Source organism: Sander lucioperca, chromosome 7 (assembly GCF_008315115.2).
Source record: "Sander lucioperca isolate FBNREF2018 chromosome 7, SLUC_FBN_1.2, whole genome shotgun sequence".
NCBI lineage: Eukaryota > Metazoa > Chordata > Actinopteri > Perciformes > Percidae > Sander > Sander lucioperca.
This window is the reverse complement of record NC_050179.1, coordinates 14,043,972-14,065,872: the sequence shown is the minus strand read 5'-3', so window position 1 is coordinate 14,065,872 and position 21,901 is coordinate 14,043,972. Positions and strand designations below refer to the sequence as shown.

Genomic DNA, 21,901 nt, shown 5'->3' with positions numbered 1-21,901 from the left:
AAAATCAGAACTTTTAGTTTAGATAAACCTACTTTAAGTGCATTTTGTTGCATGTGTTGCCTTTAACTTGCGATGCAGTATTTATACATTGTGGGATTGCTTCTTTTACTCAAGAAAATTATCTGAATACTTCTTCCACTACTTACCTATATGGAGACAGAGTACATGGGCTCTGCTTTGGTTTTTGCAGGGATTATTATGTGATACCTCCACAGTGCAAGTGCACTATATAATAAAATAATGCAGAACTGTAACCTGACACAGTCCTGTTTAGGGGCAGCACGACAGCATGGGGGGCACCAGAGTCATTGCACAGAGGGCCTCAGTACACCAAGTGATGAACAAGTTACAGCATTTTTTAGTTATCCTTTTTGTAGGGGTTCAAAAACTTGTTTGAGTCGCAACATACATTTCTATTATCTGCCTGCTTTTTTGATGTTGCAAATAAATTTGTAAATATTCAACATTCAGATTGGTCCCTGGGCCTTTTGGCAACATTTTGAGGTCAGAAAGTGAACGACAGTCCCTAAACACTGTTGCACTGTACGTGTCCATGGCAAGACCAAAGCAATTGATGTGCGTGCATATCTTATTGCATCTTCTTCTGAATCTGAATATGTTACTGCATCAGCCTACTTGATGCTGTACCACCCAGCTCCTGACAGCATTTTTTCAGGGTGACCGCAAATAAATAAGGCCTGTTATAAACACACACAAAATCAAGAACATTATTACAAAACAAGAATGGGACAATGTAATCATCACATATATCTAATATAAACACGTAACAGTAATTAAACTTAAATTAAAATAAACAACATTACAGGTGACATTTGATTAAGCACACTATGAAAAAATAAACACAGTTGATGGACAGTTGAACTTTTGATTACGTTTTAAGTATCCGCCATTTTGATTTCCAAATCTGACAGATTTTTTGTTGACTGCTTGCTGAAGTATAATTTGGACAGTGTCAACACACCATACTGTAGTTCAACACAGCCGCTCGGCAGGCATCCACCGTGCGACGGCAGTGTGTGAATGAGATTGCAACCGGGGAAGGGTGGCATCTTCCAGCTAACAACGCACTTCATGAATAGCCAGCTATGGGCCTCCGGATGACCTGACAGCCAAAGTCGCCGAGTTGCCGTTCAGCTTGTAGATGACGACCGATAGAAATGATGGATAAAAGGTAACAGTCGCTTGTCTTTTGGGAGAAAAACATAGCTATGTGAACTAACGTAAACCCTGTGCGATCTGCATCTCTGTCAAATGTCTCTGAAAGACGGTAACTTACTGCTAACGTTAGGTCTGAATCATCGTCCCAACTAGCCACGCAGCCGTGATAAATAACGGACCAAGGATATCTTTTGATCTAGCTAATATAAACATCGTTTGCCACCGGTACAGTATTGAAAATAGTTTGGTAACGTTAGCAACATGATGAAGACATTGCTAGCGGGCTGGTTAACGACCTGCATGCAAGGTAAGTGCAATGCACCGTCCTTAAACACTGTAAACGCACTGGTAACAGGAGGTAACGTCAAACTAATTTAGCGTTAAGTTAAGATACCTGTCTTGATAAGAGAAGAATCCTTAATTCACGCTGATATGGCTGTTACTGTTATAACTAATGCATGTTGCTAGCTAACAGTAACCGCTACCAGCTGATCTTAGGATGCTAGAAAGGCCTGTCTCAGAGCTGACTATGGTTGTGCTGTTGTGTGGAATTTAAAATCCTTATCTAGCTAGCTATGGGGAAAGAATGATCTTAAAAAACAGTTGTTTGTTTTGTTTAGCCTCACCATGTTTATTGAAGAGATCGGTACACTAGGCAGCATACTCAGATCGTTATTGTTATGCAATACATTAAAATGGTGCTTGGAAATGGGCAAGTTATGTTCAACCCACATGTATTTATATTACACCTTCTAGTGTGTGAATGCTGACTTTGCTGTATCCGAGATCATATCCATTTTCATGCAGGGCCTTTCTCACAATTTAGACAGACACATGCTGGATAAACAGCATGTTTATCAACTGTTTAATCCAATGGATGATGGTCTGAATCATAGGCCAATTTTAGTTAAATGGATGCTTTACTGTATCTGTGGTCTGCTTTGGTTCAGGGGGATGTAAGGTGAAGAACCCTCCCTTAAAGCCATTGACCAGTGACAACTCCTGTCTGCCTTAAACAGTGGTCAACTGTCATTCTCACCAAAAACACCTAGTCTCAAGTTTGCACTTTGTAGGAACAGATGTCAGCTAATGCAAGACTCAATAGTCCTCACCCAATTCACTATCTGATAAATTTGTTTTATGTAAACAACAGATTACAAAGTATTCATATTGCACACTGTTAAGTGTCTTCCTGCAGAGGGTTTGTTTTGTTCAACATTATTTTCACTCCAGTCATTACTTGCTGATGTAACTGTATGTGTGAGGCCATTCTCAAAGCAGGCTGGGTAATGTCAATACACAGATGTGCTGCACTAACTCAATTACAGATGCATTGCTTCCTGCTCTCTCCAGAGAGGAGTGCAAGCCTAGTCTCTGCACTTATGCTGACTTTAACTCCTCTTCTGGCTCTAAGGAAGTCTTCCTGGAAATGATTCTGTAACATTTGTTATTTCTTATTTTCTCATTACCAGATTGAAGCCAATCTCTCCTGGGTTTGTGTGTCTGTTGTTAGTATGAATGAAGTGGGTGTGTTTGTGTTTTCATTGCGTGAATTTGCCGATGCTGATTGATGTCCAGGGCATGCAATGTCAATAAGACAAATGGCTGTTTAGCAAAGTCTGACTGAGGATCCTACTCCTTGTCCAAATGTAAGAGCATACATTCATATTGTATCACAAAATGAATTGATGTTCAGCACACAATTGAAAATTGTTATTAACTTGTACATGTTTGCTACACGGTCATGATAGTGATCACCATGCCACATCCTCCTTTTTGTCAACAGCTAAGTGTAAGTGTCGGTGACGTCAGCCATGTTTTGGAAGTTTGACTTACACACATCTTCTCACCTGGAGGCATTACTGGACAAGGAGGATGTCACGCTCATTGAGCTCATGAACGAGGAAGATGTGTTGCAGGAGTGCAAGGCCCAGAACAGGAGGTCTGTTTATTGTTAGCTTAAGCATATCTGCATCACATGATATCATTACATATTATTCATTTTCAGTTATTCCTGCTGGTGCTAACTGAGGCCTTTTTCTTCATCATCATTATGGATTTGTAGACTTCTCCTGTTCCTGTGCCAGAACCAGTGCATGCAAGACCTGGTCCGTATGATTACTACAGAGCCCCCTGCTGGTGTAGAGGAGACAAAGCGCTTCAAGTAGGTGGTTGTGTAGAATGTGCTGATATAGTATATTGTATCCAGGGAAAGATGTGTTTTTGCTGGTGCTGCACTACCTGCCATTTTGTAGTAAAGATGAGTGCTTCAGTGGGCTCAGATTTGTGTAATCAAATTTTTGATCCAACCATTTAACCAGACCATTGATAATGAATTTTAAATGTAAAACTACTTAATTGCCCCTTTGGCCTATCAAGCAGTGAAAAGCAGGACACTCCTGTTCCTGTTTTTTTATTTATTTATTTATTTTTACTTTTGCACTACTAAGGTACAAAATAAGAATTTGTTTTGTTTGTGCTTGGTTTTACTGCCAGGTGTGTTCTCTTAATTAATTACAGGTATCCAAATATAGCTTGTGAGCTGTTGACATGTGATGTGGGAGTGATCAATGATAAGCTGGGTAATGAGGAGCCTCTGCTGGAAACTCTGTATGCCTTCCTGGAGCAGCCATCCCCACTTAACCCCCTCCTGGCATCTTTCTTTAGCAAGACAATTGGGAACCTCATCACACGGAAGACTGAGCAGGTAACACACACAGACTCACGCACACTCGCACACAGCTAAATCAAAGGGGAATACTAGGAGACGATGACAGCTATGTTATTGTGTTGTCGTGATTTAATTCATGAAGTCTGAGTTGTGCTTACAGCAAGATAATGGAAACTGCTCACACTGGGAATAACTCTCAGCCAAGATAGCTGTAAAGTTTCATTTCTCTTCAGCTGGTTGGTCCAGAGCAACATATCTTGAAAACTGTCCCGAAAGCTGTGACATTCTGAATGGATATTTATGTTCCAGATTCTGGTGTCCTTCATAACCTTGACCATCACTTTGGTCCATGATACTCTTTGCAGAAACAACATCCCACTTACTCACAATAATCTTTTTTTCTATCCAAGAAATAATCCCAATGACAACTTTTGACAGCTAGGTTCCTGTCCATGATCCATTTCTTAATTTAAGTCTGGACACCTATTTTCAGTTTTGTGTCATGGTGTTTCCTCTGCTCTCTGTTGTGTTCAGGTGATTAGTTTTCTGCGACAGAAGGATGGCTTCCTTTCCTTGGTCCTGAAGCATATTGATACATCAGCCATGATGGATGTGCTCCTAAGACTTATCAGCTGTGTGGAGCCACCCCCTCTTCGGCTTGAGACACTTATTGTATGAGACAAATGGACCCACATTCATACTTTTACACAAAACAAACTGATATTGTTTGCAATTATAATGTGCATTTTCTCAACAGTGGCTGAATGAAGAGAAGCTGGCCCAGAGACTCGTAGAGCTCATTCACCCTGAGAGAGATGAAGAGGTAGATGGGCATTTCTTGAGTAACTCATTTCTGTGCTAAAACATACTATCACTAGCACTCCGACTTTTGAATAGACAATTTACATGACTGAATGTTCATGTGTGTATTTGTTTCTTCTCTTACAGAGGCAGTCCAATGCATCTCAGACATTGTGCGACATCATTCGTCTAAGCCGAGACCAGGCCAATCAGCTCCAAGAGATTTCACAGCCTGACCCTTTGCTGACTGTGCTGGAGTCGTAAGTCAGACACACACACACACACACACACACACACACACACACACACACACACACACACACACACACACACACACACACACACGTTTGCACTTCTCTTTACAGGATGTGGAGACAATCACATACTCCATTGTGTTCCACAGGCAAGAGTGTGTGGAGCAGTTGCTGCAGAATATGTTCTCAGCAAATAGTACTGAGAGCTGTATCATCAATGGAATTCAAGTTCTTCTCACATTACTGGAAATCAGGAGGCCTGTGTGAGTGTGAGACTTTAAAGCAATTTTAAACTGTCTATAAATAATACTATCTAGTCCTACTTTGTGAGGATCGCTATGTCATTTTTCATTTGACCCCCATCCTGGTGAAGATGGTCACATCTCTCTTGTGTGACCATTTATTACATGTTCTATCCATCCGTTTCCTGTTTTTGATATGTGTTGGGACTGTTTTTATGACAGGGTGGATGGTGTTATGGATGCTCAGGGATTTGAGAAAAGTTACACTGTTAACAGCAGCATTTTGTTGGCCATCCAACCACACTTGATACACTTCCACCAGCTACTTCTGAAGCCACCCAAGGTACGTAAACAAATATATATAATCATCTATAGGTCTTTAATATTAGCTCTTGTAGTATGAGATAACATGCTACACATTAATGGTAGTTATCAATAGAAATATCAGAGATCCCCTGCAGAACAGGCTAGTCCCAGGCAATATGGAAAGCATCAAACATGAATCAAAGGCTTGTCCCACACCAAAACTCACAAGGGAAAGCTCTTTCACTTGCAGAGAGTTAGAACATGCTATAAATATCAAGCATGTTCTTATTTTTCCTCTGCTGCAACCCCATTGTTCAATAGTTATGTTTGATTCTGTGCCATTTAGATAACATTTGCTGTGCAGTAGAATCACCTGTATAACAAAACTCTGCTGACCCTTCAGACTGTTGTTTTCCCAATTCCTCTATGCCCTCCATCTGTCTTACTTTTAGCGAAATCCCATGCTGACTACTCTCGGTGTGCTGGAGGAACCATTAGGGAACACGCGTCTGCACGTAGCCAGACTGGTGGCCTCTCTGTTGTATACCAGCTCTGCTAGCCACGCGGTCGTAGCACAGGAACTCTGCCGACTCAATACAATGGACCTGCTACTGGTGAGATGAGCAAAATGTGCCGCATTTTCAGAGCACAATGTTGAGAAAGTGATACATGTTAAATGTCCCAAAATATATGCCTTTTTTTCAGGACTTGTTCTTCAAGTATACATGGAACAACTTTCTGCACCTCCAAGTGGAGCTTTGTGTTGCTGCCATCCTCCGGCCCTGTGCACATGAAATGAGACTTCAGCCTGGCTTGGGATCCCAGGAAAATGTCAAGCCTCATCAAGATGTTTCACAAGAGCAGGCTTTGACTGATACCCCTTCTGAACCTTCAGCCACCCCTGAAAACTCTGCACACAATCTAATGGTGACTCATGTAGGTGTCTCTGCTTGTGTCTGAAGCAAGAGGCTTAAATGACATTGAATCTACTGGAAAAGCCACTGTGGTGGTTCTTTCTGAATTAAAACAATTGATTGACTCTATCTTTGTCTCTCTAAAGTTGTTCGAGCACTGCCACCTTGTCCAGAGGATTCTGGAGGCTTGGGAAGAGAATGATAAAATACAGTAAGGAACTTAATGGCATGCTGTTGTTTTTGCTAACAGACTGTAGCCTATGGGGTAAGTGTGGTACTCCTTTTTCAGGTCAGAAGGTGGTATGAGAAGAGGGTACATGGGACATCTGACCAGGATTGCCAACACAGTAGTCCACAACCTGGAGAAGGGCCCTGTTCACACACAGATTAGTAGCCTCATCACAGGTGTGTGTGTGGACATGTGAATTCACATTCTTATGTGAAAGAAGGAATTTACACAATTGCCACTCAACTGAAATATTGCTTTCTTAATGCTGCTGTTTTTTTTGTGTAGGACTGCCAGAGGACTACAGAGGGCGCTGGGAAACCTTTGTAGACCAGACCCTGTCAGAGACTAATAGGAAGAACACCATAGACCTGGTAAACACACACACATGCTCATCTACATTATATAATAGTTGTTTGTTATACGCAAGCACTCAAACTTCCTTTGCCATGGTTTTTCCATGTCCAGATTGGCACTGGAAACCCACGCCCTTCCTCAGAGGATGATATGGAGAGCCCCTTCCCTAAAGAACTGACACTACAGCAGGTACACATACATAAGCACACACACACACACACACACACACACACACACACACACACACATACACACATAAAATTTTGAGGTCTTCTGTTATCAGAAGTGGTAATCTAATTAAAATGTGTTTTAGGCCTTTTCAGACTACCAGATCCAGCAGATGACGGCTAATTTTGTGGATCAGTTTGGCTTTAACGATGAGGAGTTTACTGATCATGACGACAGCATTGGGTAAATGAACTGACATTCCTCTCTGTATGACAGTGAAGTGAACTATTGTTATTGTGTGTCAATTGAGTGATTTCTACTGCTATGGCAGGGCAACGTTTGACCGAATTGCAGAGATCAATATCAATATCGATGCAGGCCAGGACACTGTGAGTTTATTTAGATTATTTACACAAATTTATTTGCACATTTGTTCTATGAAGTATTTCTGTAATGCTTTGGGGCTGTACATGTGTTTGTTAATTCTTAAAGGTGCATTAATGAATCTTTTGGCCACTAGGGGCCATAAGAAAATAATCAAAACAACCACATAATTCAGGTTTCAACTTAATCTTAGCATTTGTTATGCAGCATTAGGAATGTCAATGTACACTGATTAAACTTGGCACATTTGATATGTCCACCTGTCATTTGCAGGCTAATACAGCTGTGTTTGAGGCCTGTTCCAAGGAGAGGATTCATCCCTTTGATGATGATGAGGAGGACATTTGGGAGGAGAAAGAGATCAACTTTGCAACACAAACCAAGTCCCGTAACAGGTAGGCGCACAACAGTAAATACAGATGCTATAAATGCTCTGGATTTTATTTCAGCACTATGCTTGAAGTTGGGAATAATATATGTGAATCAATTGCCCTTTCTCAAACAAACGTACTAAAACGTTTTGTTTGATTCAAGGTTTGGTGGGTCACGATCATCCCAGAGCCCAGCAGCCAGTAAAGATTGTGATAGGACAGCAGCTTCTGGCACTGAGGCGTCTGACAGAGCAGCAGATTCAGACTCTGAGGAAGGAGAGGATCCTAAAGATGAACTGGATCCTTTCTCAAACCAGGGCCAGACCGAGGCAACAAAGAGTGAGACATATTATATTCTACAGTAATGCATCATTGTTTTGCCCTATATGTTAGGGCTAAAGCAGGTTTTAAGCATGTGTGTGGTGCTTTTCACACTCAGGCACTGGCTGGATAGCAGACTTCGGGGAGGTGAACTCAAAGGCTCCTGCACCAGGGATGGGCTTTTCTGCCTGGGACACTCCAGCCTCCCAACCAGCTGCCACAGAGGCAGAGGAGAAAGGATGGGCCAAGTTCACTGACTTCCAGCCATTCTGTTGGTGAGTCTGATTGTGGTTTTAACATGAGGAGCTTATTTGGGAAATTGCATCTTAAAGCTTTGTTTTGATAAACTATTGATATGATATATATATATATATATATATATAATTCAATTTAAAGTATAATTCAAGTTTGCATCATTATCTGGCATTTATTTACAGCTTAAAGTTAAACAAATAGAACTTTCAAACCTTGGTTGTAGCAATCGTCCCCAAAAGCATTTCTATAGTTGTTGTTTTTTGTTAAAGAATTAAATTTGTTTGCACAGGCAACCATAGACACACTATAACAGGGACAAATCCACCCTTACCTAATTACAATGGCTCTGTGTCTGTAGTTTATGAGCTGTGCTGGATTTTCTTCAGGCTTTCTTATTTGTGTGACCAAAATATGTCCCCAGCTCTGAAACAGGCCCCAGATGCAGCTCACCTGTGGACTCGGAGCTCAGCGGATCTGGCAACACCAAATCAAACCAGAACCGTAAGTTGCTGCAGCATGGCACATTCAACTACATAGTCAATGGGCTTTAAAAAAAAACATCGGTCACATGTTTATTTTTTAACTTTTTAATTAATTGAAAAATTGACAGTTGCAAATACAACTTTATACTACAATGAACGTTTCATTCTTTTATTAAAATGAATATAAGAAAAGGATAAACAGTCAAACAGTAGTAAGTAAAGTAAGTTTACTCTTTTAATCAAAAAGTACAAACACACCATTCGTAAAAAGTCACAATTTCAGAACAAATTTATTTCCTCTGAATTAGAACGCAAAAATCTTTTAGTCGGCCAACTGCTGAGCTAAAGTGATGTTACCGTAAGGCTCATAGAGTCATATGACCCAAGCCTTAGTTCAAGTCAGATGATTTCTTTTCCCTCGCTCTCCGCAGCATGTGTGTGGAGTGTGTGTGTGGCGAGAAAAGCTCCACTGGTGGCATCAGACAGCTCTTCCTCCAGCAGCTCAGAGAGCGATGAGGAAGAAGGAAAGAAAAAGTCTGCAACAGGCGAGACGGTCACCAAAGAGACCATCACCACGGGCGCTGGCAAGGAGACAATTCGGCTCACAGTGGACGCAAAAAATGAAAGGGCAGTCTTCAGCAGGTAGACACACTCACATACAAATAATGTGCAGCTGCTCTGTCTTGATTGGTTCAGCGTGTCCCCTTCTCCTATTGTAGTGTTGTAAGTGCTTTTATAGAGCCCTTCTTCCCCTTTCCCACCCACAAAACCTTCCCCCCACAATTTTACCTCCACCTCTGTTTTTCTTCTGATATTGCCCTCCTCCTGTCTGTTCCCTCCTTTCTCATCTCCTCTTGACTCCAGAGTATTCAGACCAGCAGTCAGACGGTATGTTGTGCTTGAGGTCCTTTGCTATGGAGTGCGGAATGCGTTCCTGAAATTGTAAAAGGATTTAAAGGGCCATCATAAGCACAGATGTGCCACATGTTTTTGTTTGTTCATTGCATTTAACAGGATGTGATATAACAATTCCTTGCCATAATTCGGGACAAGCCTAATTCATCTAAAAAATATATATACTAACCCACAACTGGTGGCTTGTAGAGAACCTACCTCTGTTTGGATGCAAGGCTTATCCTTTATTCCAGACAATGACCTCCGGCATTAAACAGTACACTCAGCATTTTAATAGTGGCCTGTTATCTTATGAAATTACAGTTAAAGATGAGGGCAATGTAATAACTACTCACTGTGGTTTTATGATACAGATCATTCTTGTCTCAGTCATTACATTAATAAATCCAAAGTTGATATGATTTGTTTTCTTTCAGAGCACCCACACTACTAACAGAATGTCAGATAGCATGCTATGAACAGAAGTTGCTACCAATCCAGCATATCAACATTCTAACAAATCAACACATTAGCAAGTTACTAACAAACAGTGCACCTACAAGCATGATACAATTAAATAGATCATACTTGGAATCTGAGAGTAACTACCTGAGCACAAACCTTAGCAGCTGTGCGTCCTACTCACTTTGACTTTGGTCAGTCCCAGCTAGCTATATTTTGGCAGTAACAGAAGAGTAGATTCACACGCTGCTGTACCCACTGGGCTTGGTAATGGCCAGTGTGGACAGCTGAAAGCAGACAGCCGTGGTAACATTTACCCAATAGCAGAAAGTAGCAGCTGCAGTTTGTTCTTTATGTTAGGTGTCACCTTACGAATTAAGGTGACAATTCCTGGCTAACCCCACTAGTTAGTTACAGCTTTATTTGTTGTTGTTTTTGCAGCGAAGCAGATAAGGTACCGGTAGAGGGACTCTCCATCAAGGACAAGAAGAAAGGCAATGAGAAAGAAAGCGAAAAGGAAAGGAAACATGAAGACGGTCCCAACCCAACTACCACCAGTCCAACTAAGCAGTCGGCTGCTGTCACACAGTAAGTGTGTGTTTGTGTACAGCTGAATAAAGCAGGCGTGAGATCACCATATAAAAACGAATACTTCAAATCCTTGGTAAAACACCTCCCAAGAATGAATTTGGGTGGTGCCAGAAGTCTCAGTGGCAAATATCTCAAAAACCTTGGCAGATAAAATTAAACTTGTCTGAATTTCCTTTATCCTGTGTTTCTTATAAACATAATTTTGTAATGTTTTTGTTTTTTTTACCTTACAGAGAGACGCAGCCCTCTGCTAATGGACCGGCTTAACGATGCAACACCCACACACACACACACACACACACACACACACACACACACACACACACACACACACACAAACACAAACACACTACATACCTGTCTATTCAACACACAGCAATGCCACCTTTGCTTCCTGTTAGCAGCCCTCCAATGCCCTTTTTTGCGTCCAAAGAATGGAAGATGCTTAGTGTTGAGGTCAAACAGCCCTTAGCAGTATGAATGCTGGATAACACATAACTACACATAGGTACATTGATCTCTCCTGCACCTTCATGACATAATTACAAGTGAACCGCTTCAAAGAGGAATGTGCGTTTTAAAGAACATGTCATCGTACCTGACCCCAAAGCCAAATTCTGTATGATTTTTCCCATTGGACTTAGGAGAGTGACGACACTCTTACCTGTTGTGATGAGCAGAGGTTACTAAACTAAGAGTTTGAGTGCCAGCTGTTGCACTTCAAGAAAACAAATACCTAGGTCTGAAATTTGATCTTTATGATTCAGCATCAAATTCCAGATTGTTTAAGCATGTCTGGGCACTAAATCACTGTCCGGAGATTTTTTTTTTCTATTAGAGCTTTTGACTGTTTACACTTTAGTAAATAAGAGTGTATTCAAATAACAGCCAAGATGCTTGCAAAGCTAGCTGCCATTTTCCCTTGAGCATTTCAATGTACATGCCAGGCAGACATTTCATTAGTGCAAATGTGTGAGTGATAAAAATTTGGCTTTTTTTTCATACATGCTACTGGAATAATTTCTCAGTCCAAGTAAGATTTCTTTGCTTTGATCATGTGGAACATAAATGCTCTCTTTTTGTTAATTTGGAGCATCAGATTTTAGAGCATTATGTGTCACTTCCTCCGCAAACCTCTGACAGATTCCGGTAGTTTAGAGGTGTGTGTGCTGTTGTATCCATGTGTGTAGACGTGTGTGTGTGTGTGTGTGTGTGTGTGTGTGTTTAAGCTCTGTCTGAGGTACAGCGTGCATCTTCAGGTCAAAGGAGAGGTATGCAGATACAAAGAAAGCACAGCTGTGTAACACACACACACACACACACACACATATACACACACACACACACACACACACACACACACACACAGTACTATACACACATGTATACACACATGCAAAAAAAACACTGATGTGCACATACTAATTCATATCACCCTCAGAGCTGTTTAATGTAATATTTGTGAAATTTAAACCTGTATTAGGTTGTGGCTATTCTTCTTGGTAATATGTAAACGTAATATAAATGTAAACAGTATATATAAACATTATATATATTTTTGGAATAAATCCAATGTATGGAAAGGCGGTTGTTTTGCAGGTTGCAACGTGTGTATTGTATGTGTGTGTTGTACTGTTGAAATGAGGCAATAATGATGTCTGTGTTTTGGTTAATACCCCAGCATCAGTTCCTGTTCCTTTGCTACATGCTTCCTGCATGGAGGTTTGGGAGTGTGCGTGAATGTGAGTTGGTAGTCTGCGGTGTGTCCTCTGTATTACTTACTTAAAGGATCATACCGGTTTATTAGAACTTGGGTCTTTTTTTCATTCATCAGTTAGGAAGAAAAAACGAAGGTGAACATTAAAATAATACCAAAACTACTGCTTCAACTTATACGCTTTATCATATTACATATGTGCACATACCTTTCCCATGTAATGAGGGATTATTATCAACTAGAGTTGATTAATCCAATAGTTGATCGACACAAAAATATTAGGTGACTATTTTTGATAATGAATTAGAAAAAAATGTCAAACATGACCCTGTTTCATTTTCTCAATTTGCAGCTTTTCTTGTCTAATGTTATAATTAACAATGTATTTTGGAACATAAAGAATTTGATGGCATCACTTTTGGCTGGACATTTTTTTACTATTTCCTTTAGACCAAACGATGAATTGTTTTAATCAGTAAAATACTCGTCAGATTAATCGATAATGAAAATAATCATACATGGGAGCCATACTATCAACACTTGGATGAGCACGCATTCATGTTTGCCTCAGTAAATTTGTTTAGATAATCTGACTTGTTTAAAACCAGTTTGATTGCCTCTCTTCTGTCTTAATGTTATTAACATTTAACTGTTGAGTATAATCAAATTTAACATAAGGGATAGAAATCATGGCAAAAACTACAAAAACAAGACCCAAGTTGTAATAAACCAGAATTATCCTTTAAGTTAGCATGTGCCAGACAGTCATCCTTTACTTTATCCTTCTCCTTGGCTCTCTCTTTCTCAGGGCAGGAGTTGACTTTAATAGCATATATGCCTACGATACGATAAACATAGATTGTTGTATTTGTTTTAAAAGCACTTTTTCAAGAAGCACTTTTGGTTTGTATTTGGTGGTGCCAAGTGCCACCACATTATTCCCCACTCAAAGAGGTGGGAATGTTTGACTTGAACGAGTGAATTATGTAGATACTTTAGAATACCTTTTCTTCAATGCTTTCTGCCAAAGTGTGTCTTCCCACCAGTGTTGCAACTGGGTTTCATATCTGTGAAGTAGCCCCCTTTCTTGCAATGGTGTCACAGGTCTAGATTTACGTATCTAAAGCAGTCTTTGTTTGATTCCTCTCATGTTTTTTTTTTTTTTTTTTTTTTGTCGTGATGGAGTTATCAGCAGTAGGAGAGGATACCGCATGTCAAAGAAAGACTTTGAAGATTCATCTAAGATGACAGATATTTTCCTTTTATCCATTAAGCACTTTGAGCTGTTTGAAGTGGAGCTGCACAGAGTAAGCATTGGTTTAAGTCAGGGTTAGAGGAGAAAAACGGAGCTGTTTTTCTGTCAGGGTATGTACAGGGTCAGAATATGTCATCCTGTCTTTCACCAAACCTAAGCACTGCGTCTGACCTTTACCTTTGTGTGTGTGTGTGTGTGTGTGTGTGTGTGTGTGTGTGTGTGTGTCCACCTTGAGAGGGTGGTGCGTGTGCAGTGTAGCTATGGGTAAGGTGTGATGTTATGCATAATGGCATGAGGTACAATACAGTCATCTTTAAGTGCCATTAAGTTTGCACATTAGCCTCATTCACCTCGTTGGGCATGTGCTGTATTGTACAGTGTATGCCCAAAACTTTAATTGAGAGACAGTGGGTGTTAAATTGTTACTTCATCCCATTGTATGTTACCTTACACTGAGGCCATTTCAAAGTTTAAATCTTTCTAGCATCATAGCTGACGTGTGTGTGTGTGTGTGTGTGTGTGTGTGTGTGTGTGTGTGTGTGTGTGTGTGTGTGTGTGTGTGTGTGTGTGTGTGTGTACAGTATGTGTGTCGGGAGGGAAGTGCAAGTGCAAAAGACCGTCATGTTGTGAAATGCCTTTTTGTAAAGTGGACTGATGCTGGTGGGGGTTTTGTTTTTCTTTTCTTTTTTTCATTTAGAGTAATGTATCTGTTTCCTGTTGTCAATTTAGCTTGTACATTCAAATATGAACCTAATAAATATGTCAGACCAAGAAGAAGCATGAGCCTGTGTTTGTCTCACAGTAACAGCCTGCTGTAACACACACACACACACACACACACACACACACACACACACACATACAGTACAAACAGAAAGAGAAAAATGTTTACCTTAGGGGCAGGTGAGCTAGTGGATTATGTTGCCTCCCGCTCCTTACTGACTCCTACACATGTGAGCCACACTGACAATTAATGCTACACCATCTCCCCGCAGTGCAAACATAAACCTGCCTGTCACATCAATCTGACTGTGCTGGGAGCTGAAATTAGTTGTGTAACAGTGGGGGAGGAGCTGAAGACCCTTCTTTTGTGTTCATACACTTACATTCACTTTTCAGCTTGGATCACTATCTATGAATCATTGCCTTTTCACTGAAGGTGTGTTGGCATTCCTTGGCTCTGATATATAATGTATGTCATCACATTCCTCTATAGTTTATAAGTGGAGCACAGATACCAAACACACCTGCTGCTGCTCCAGCTTCTCTTTCTACTCCTCTCTCCCTGGCCTTACTCCTTTTCTATCTCTTTCCACTTCAACAGAGAAAAAACACCTTTAGTTTGTCATCTGCACCTGCCTGCTCTCTCTGTAGAGTGTGCATACATGTGGAAAAGAGAGTATGTAGGCAGAGGGTGGAAAGGGAAAGAAGGCGGAGTTGTTTTGTACTTTAATGGGTTGTGGAGAAACCTGCCTGTCCGCTCGGAGCTGAGAGAGGAGGAGCCTGTGGGGTGTGGGACTCCAGACAAAGGAGACATATACTTACTGACACTGGATCACTGGAGCAAAAGGAGAGGCACAGAAGACAATTCTCAACTCCTGGACTACTTTTTTTGTGTTTTGGAAAAGTTTCTGTTATGTGTTTGTCAGCTGTATGGATTCATTTGTGAGCTGAGAGATGTTTGTGCTGGAGCAGTTGTTCCCATATGCTGCTTGTAGTGTGTAGGAGTGTGTGGGTTAGTATGTTTGGGATGGAAAAGTGGGGCTGGCACGACCAACAGCTCTGCTCTTAGTTTTACGCCATGGGGGGTTGCCATAGTTACCCCTCGGCTACGAAAGAAGACCACAAGACTCTTCATCCTTCTGACATCAGCAGTGAAAAACTGTAAGTTGTATTTCTTTTCTCTTAACTCTCTTCATCAGCCTTACACTTATACTCGTGTTTCAGTTTCCTATCTGGAAAGAAGTTTTGCATTTGCTGTTTTATTTTTCCATAGTCACCTTTATACACTATTGTACTCTGAAAAAACAAATTAGAAAAGGAAGATGTTGTTATTGTAATGGATAGTGTGGAGGAAACATGCCTAGAAAGCTGGCTGCACATGGTTTACTCAGGAATGCTCCCCAGATAAATGTGTGTGTGTGTGTGTGTGTGTGTGTGTGTGTGTGTGTGTGTGTGTGTGTGTGTGTGTGTGTGTGTGAGTGTGTGTTACATATTTGTCTGATGGCATCAGTAAAGGTGGATTTCTCTAACAGCGGGAACACATGTTGAGAAGTAGTTTAAACCAAGACGAAGAAAGACTATGTGTTTTTAGTATAGTTTCTGGTTTCTTTAGCATGAATCTTTTAGAGCAAGGATGGTGGCTGCACTGAAGAGGACTGTTTTTTCACCCTTACAGCAGAGGTAAAGGTAAACAGATGGCCAGGAGCAGAGAGCACAGAGGAGTGTGTTTACACACAAACAACATTACACAAGTAGCTCCGGGTTCATTGTGTTTGTGTGCTGACAACTGGTAGCCAAGAGGCATGAAATGTGTTAATACCATGAAGCTGCAACAGAACAGGATGTTAACAAAAGGAGTTCCTGTGGACATTAGAGAAGTTAGGCTAGGGTTTGCACTACTTTACCTTTTGTACAGCTGTTTACATTCTTCTCTGTCACTATTCCTCCCTCTCTACCTCCTGTGACCTTTAGTTTGGACAAAGACCTGCTGTGTAGACCATTAAACTAACTAAAACACACACACACACACACACACACACACACACACACACACACACACACACACACACACACACACACACACACACACACACACACACACACACACACACACACACACACACACACACACACACACACACACACACACACACACACCAGGGAGAGTGAAGCACTGTGTTTCCCTTATCACAGTATCACAGTAGACAAGGTCACACTGAGTAAACTCTCAGCTGCTGTGTGGACATGGCAGCTGCCTGATTCCACTACACTTTGTTAATATTCACCAAATGCCATCTTAAAAAACAACACTCTATCAGACAGAGTAAATCGCTCATCATCATCACAACACACTACCTGCGTCACCTCCCTGTCCCTGTTTGCATTTATTCAAATCATGCTGCCAAGTTTGACTTTCCAGTACACGTTAGCATTCGCAAACAACCTTCTTTTCCTACACTCGCACTCTATAGTTATCACAAGTTCCCAAGCTGCCAGTCCTGTGTGACTGATTATAAAGCAGTACCTGTAGCTTATCAGTAGGTATATGAACTGATGTAGGAAAGCCTGCAGGCCTCAGCACTCAGCTATGTACATTATCATGCACAATGCTAGTCCTTTCAGTCATTTGCTTTGTGGCACTGACCACTGCAGCAGTGAGCTTCATCAACAGTAATTACCCTGTCTCTGAATTGACTGCCAGCATTAAATTAACTGCTGGTTTATTGGACTTTCAGCTCTGCAGTTACAGCACTATTTGTATGTGTTTGCATGTGTGTGTGTGTGTGTGTGTGTGTGTGTGTGCCAGCCAGAGGGCAGACAGATGAGAGAGCATCAGAGAGCGTAAAACGTGTTATCTACTGACAGCAGCAGGAGTAATTAATCCAATGACCTATCGATTGTTTTACACAATGATATTTTCTGTCTCCCTGTCTTTCTCTTTCTGTCTCTGCTTTATTAACTCTGCACTGTCTTCCCCCAAGGGGAATTAATAACAATAATCTGGAGGAGCGTCCATATCTGCAGCAGCAGTATGTGTGCCAGCGGATCACACACACAGACATGTTTGCCCTCACGGCGCTGCCACCTGGCGTTGACAAGGCAGAGTGGCTTGCCAGCAACAGTGAGTAGACCCCATTAAAAACAGCAGACTTTTCTTTGTTCCCCTTTTCTCCTGCTCCTTATCCTCCCTCATACACTGCAAAAAAACAGACATAGGAATACTGTATGTGCAAAGTGTAATTTTCTTCTTATTGATTTCTTTCAGCGGTGGCGTTTTTCAAGCATATAAATCTGTTCTCTAGTGCACTTTCCGAGATCTGCACTCCGAGTACCTGCCCATCTGCCTGTGGACCAGGCAACACGTAAGTTACTGAGCATTATACTGCTCATATTCTTTCATTTTCTCACTTTGTCGTGATGGTATTTTGTCATGCATATACTTAAGTTTTATTTCCAGAGGTTCTGAGATATCCAATGTGAACCCTTTTTATATGAACTACTTTCTACCAAAGTTATCAATACCAAAACCACAAAAACTGTTGACATTGCAGTTTGGGTATTATCCTGAGTAACTGGGAGGCTGTTTCTGGAAAGACAAATTGCTGTTGAATTTTGTTTTCATTGTTTTGGGGAGCACAAATGAAATTCTACAGCATTCACCTCCATGGTTAAAAGGGGAACACCACCAATTTTCATAGCAAAGTCTGTTAGGTCTTGGGAAGTAGGCCTACTACTGCATATGTGGAAAAAAAAGTTGTATAAAGCCTTTGGTGACTGCAGAGGGAGCTGTGTGAGATGATATCTGATACATTTCCTCAAGTGATATCACTTGAGTCAGCGTCGGTTGCGGCTGAAGACAAGTTTGAAATGGAAAAAAAAAATGTGGGGGTGTGGAGTTAGAAAAAAGTGAGATTACCAGACCCATGTAGCTTGCTCAATCGAATCTCCAACTGACGTGTTGGCGGTTGAGACGCATTGTGGGTAATGTAGGCGCCAGGTTTTGACAAGGAAGAAGAATATGTGGAATAAACAAGACGATAACTCTGGTTCTGCTGCATCGATTATGCTACTTTTTAAAACTCTCCATCATGAGTCTTAAAACAGTTACACACCAACCAGACGGCCAATCGTTGGCAGAAAAGGCAGTTGGACTGATCAGTCTCCCCGAGTTGGTCAAAAAAGTGCCTCGGAACACACCAAAGCGACGAGACATAATACGTCTCCATATAAGCAGGCGGCGCTAATCGGTATTGTCGCCCAAAAAATGAAAACCGGCAGCTGATTGGACGAATGCGTCACATGGGTCTGGCTGCTGCTTCCGGATTTTGGATTTTTCAACCAGCGATTACTGGCGAGTCATTCAGAATACGATCTCATATTGTACTAAAATAGTTCACCGAAACGTGTTACTGAAAACATTTTAAGCGAGAAATGGGCCATGCAGTTGCTGAATCTGTCTTCATTTCAGATCGACAAAGGTCAGTTTAAAAGATTTTTTTCAGATTTTGAGAGGCTTAGTCACGCTCATCCCGCTTGCCATTTCCGGGTGAGTCCCGACTGCCCTGTCTCCGACTGAGCATGTCAGGTCGGCCAAAAATGAAGGCAGACAGTTCCTCCAACGGACGACGGCACGGAACACACCAAACAGACTCGAGTCACTGACCTCACCAGACTGTCCAACGGCCGATTATCGGCCTGGTGTGTAACTGCCACTACAATGTTAGGGGTGCAATGATAAATCGGTAAACGGGATGGTTGCAGAAGTTTCACTCGGCTTGAGATTTGTTTTTTGTGACTTGTGCAATTTTTGTTCAAATAATTGCTAAACTTGAGTCATTTAGTTCATTTTTGACCATAGAAACACATAAAGTTCCTTTATAAGGCTGAAGACCCAGCATGTTGTGTCTTAATGACCGTGTGTGTTGATGTTGTCAGGGTTTATGTTTGGACCGATGACCACGGCAGGAAGCTGAAGTGCTCTGCCCCACTTTACTTTGACTATGCCATGTCATACATTCAGGAGCTACTGACTGATGAAGACGTGTTCCCCACGAAAGCAGGTAAACGGCATGTTATTTATGTTGCATTGTTTTGAATCTTATTCCACATTCCCAAAACCATTATCTCTTCCCTCTTTTCCAGGTTCGGTGTTTCCGACAGGCTTCGTCTTTCTGGTCCAGAAGGTGTTTTTGCTGTTTTTCAGGACTCTGGCTCACATTTACGGGTCTCACTACAGAGAGACATTGGCCCTGGGACTGCACCCACACCTCAACACACTCTTCACACACCTCACACTCTTCTGCCGGCAGCACGCCCTGTTGGAGCCGGAGGATACTGAGCCATTGCAGGACCTTATCACAGCCTTGGGACGGCAAGGCTGAACCTAGTCTCGCATTGCCAGACCTTCCTCCACAGTGCTGCGGAGGAGGGTCTGGCGAGTCCACACAGCATTCCGGGATGGGAGAAAAATGTGCTCTGGTTTATTGGCATTTCTTTAAACCAATTACAATTGTCATGGGCAGCCCAATGCGCCGGACGGAGCCACGGTGCCGCTGCAAAATAGCCTCGGGAAGGAACTTGTTTTGGTGGAAGGTGTATGTTTAAAAGTTGTTTCAGACGTGCAACAGAAAACTCTGATTGGACAGATAGTCTAGCTAGCTGTCTGGATTTACCCTGCAGAGATCTAAGGAGCAGTTAACTCGACCGGAATTCCAACAGAAAGAAAGCGAAAGGTAATGGACACCGGATCAATCCCGGAAGTGGAATGTCGTGGATATACACTAGGCAGAACCTAAAGAGCAAACACATATATTGTACACTTACATTTTCATCACACACTTATATACATATTATATCTTGTTATAAAGCTATATAGTGTCTCTCACCACTCTGGGCCAACCATAAACAGAATGGATTTTTTGAAGGTCTGGAAGTTGTAGAATAGAAAATAAAATACTGTTAATGAACAGTATTTGGAAGAATCTGTTCTGCTTTAAAAAGCAGTAGCCTACATCAGTCCAGAAAAGGAGTATCTTCCTCCTGTTGTAAATAGTTGTCATCAGTTACTGTGATACTGTATTGCATGTTAGTGTATTTTAACATAATGATGCATTTTTATTTTTTGTTAAGGTGAAGATCTTCAAGGCCATTCATGTCTTCCTCATAGGCTTTAACCCTGTAATAAAAAAAACATTGACTCATCCAGTTCACAGTCAATTTACAAAATGTGCCATCCTTATAGTTTGAACATTTGCAAAAACCCATGAAGAAGATGTGTTAACAAAAATGTGATTACACTGTAATTACTGCATCTGTACAGAATGGCACGAATTTGCATCTGCATTATGAATGACTCTGTAATAAACATTTATGACCATACTTAATTAATTAATAATACCATACTTTATGAATTATCTAGAAGCAACCAAATAGCAAAATTTAAGAGATTGTTGAAAGACTGGAGGAACTTTTATTTAATTAATTTTTATCAGTCTCACTTCTCTACATTTAGTTCTGTATCCTGCAACTAGCTCATGCGTATTTATCTGGATTCTGTAATAACTGCTGGGCCTGCTGCTGGTGCTGTAATATCAGCATGTCTCCAGATCTTTAGTTTGAGAGCAGCACCACCCGCTGCCAGCACAGGACCTCAGCATGTATCATTTTTTAACCTTCGCTGTCAGCTACAGAACACTGCAGTCTCTAAATGTTTGTTTTGTTGGCTGCAGCATATTGGATTTGAAATAAAACAATGACAATGAGGGTAAAGTGCTGAATTTTAGCTTTAATGTGCGGGTGTTCACATCCAGATTGTTAAACGGTGTGATAACTGTATTTAGAAAAAGCAGTCCGTCCTAGAGTATGTATCAAAGGGCTAAGAATCCTACCCTTCTCACTGATATGAACTCCCTGCAGGACCCTTAAAGCTGGAAAGTCAGTACTTACTGTATCCCTTTGTTATCGTTTCATTTCAAATCTTGGAGTGAAGCCAAAAGAGAAGAAAATTTGCCACTGCTCAAAATACTTACGGGCTGCACTGTACATCTTCACAGAATTAAAGTTCATGGCTCAATGCCTCCTTTTACTTCTGCATCCATTACAACTGCACATCCAAGTCAGTCTTTTTTTTTTTTTTTTTTTTTTTTTTTTTTTTAAACCTACGTCGTCTCCCCACACTCTCGAACGGACCAAGACGGAAGCAAAGCTGATATCCTCTTGTTTCACATTAGATGACAGAAACTGATGTAAGCTAAACACAAACGACATTTCATGCAACAACAGTGAACTGTAATTGGGCCAGTGTACTTTTTCGTTCATTTGATTTCTGA

The 21,901-nt window shown here is 41.2% G+C and overlaps 2 protein-coding genes and 1 long non-coding RNA gene across 9 annotated transcripts; 2 read left to right on the top strand and 1 right to left on the bottom strand.

Annotated features, from left to right (window-relative positions):
• Positions 1 to 896: 896 nt before the first annotated feature.
• On the top strand, positions 897 to 12,480 carry ppp6r2b (protein phosphatase 6, regulatory subunit 2b). 7 transcript variants are annotated; one of them, XM_031293401.2, is made up of 27 exons: positions 897 to 1,192; positions 2,652 to 2,828; positions 2,966 to 3,121; positions 3,245 to 3,343; positions 3,700 to 3,886; positions 4,385 to 4,522; positions 4,608 to 4,673; positions 4,799 to 4,911; positions 5,055 to 5,168; positions 5,370 to 5,490; positions 5,906 to 6,067; positions 6,159 to 6,389; positions 6,514 to 6,578; positions 6,657 to 6,772; positions 6,882 to 6,967; positions 7,062 to 7,139; positions 7,264 to 7,361; positions 7,450 to 7,507; positions 7,776 to 7,897; positions 8,037 to 8,212; positions 8,313 to 8,469; positions 8,871 to 8,950; positions 9,363 to 9,573; positions 9,796 to 9,819; positions 10,729 to 10,875; positions 11,112 to 11,188; positions 11,223 to 12,480. In XM_031293401.2, the coding sequence occupies exons 3-26, from the start codon at positions 2,994 to 2,996 to the stop codon at positions 11,143 to 11,145; spliced, it is 2,811 nt and encodes a 936-aa protein (XP_031149261.1). In that variant the 5' UTR covers positions 897 to 1,192; positions 2,652 to 2,828; positions 2,966 to 2,993; the 3' UTR covers positions 11,146 to 11,188; positions 11,223 to 12,480. The 7 variants fall into 7 exon arrangements, 6 of the variants coding, with proteins under 6 accessions (XP_031149261.1, XP_031149264.1, XP_031149262.1 ...); XM_031293404.2 differs by having other exon boundaries at positions 6,159 to 6,380; positions 11,112 to 12,480; XM_031293399.2 differs by having other exon boundaries at positions 898 to 1,192; positions 11,112 to 12,480.
• Positions 11,872 to 13,101, bottom strand: LOC116045641. The gene is made up of 2 exons (XR_004103975.2): positions 12,256 to 13,101; positions 11,872 to 12,174 (listed from the first exon to the last, which is right to left on the bottom strand). It is a non-coding gene; the product is annotated as an uncharacterized LOC116045641 (long non-coding RNA).
• Positions 13,102 to 15,336: 2,235 nt separating this feature from the next.
• LOC116045639 (MOB kinase activator 2) lies at positions 15,337 to 20,951 on the top strand. The gene is made up of 7 exons (XM_031293410.2): positions 15,337 to 15,734; positions 17,555 to 17,694; positions 17,839 to 17,935; positions 19,509 to 19,633; positions 19,716 to 20,020; positions 20,166 to 20,170; positions 20,280 to 20,951. The coding sequence occupies exons 1-5, from the start codon at positions 15,652 to 15,654 to the stop codon at positions 19,952 to 19,954; spliced, it is 684 nt and encodes a 227-aa protein (XP_031149270.1). The 5' UTR covers positions 15,337 to 15,651; the 3' UTR covers positions 19,955 to 20,020; positions 20,166 to 20,170; positions 20,280 to 20,951.
• The last annotated feature ends 950 nt before the right edge of the window (positions 20,952 to 21,901 follow it).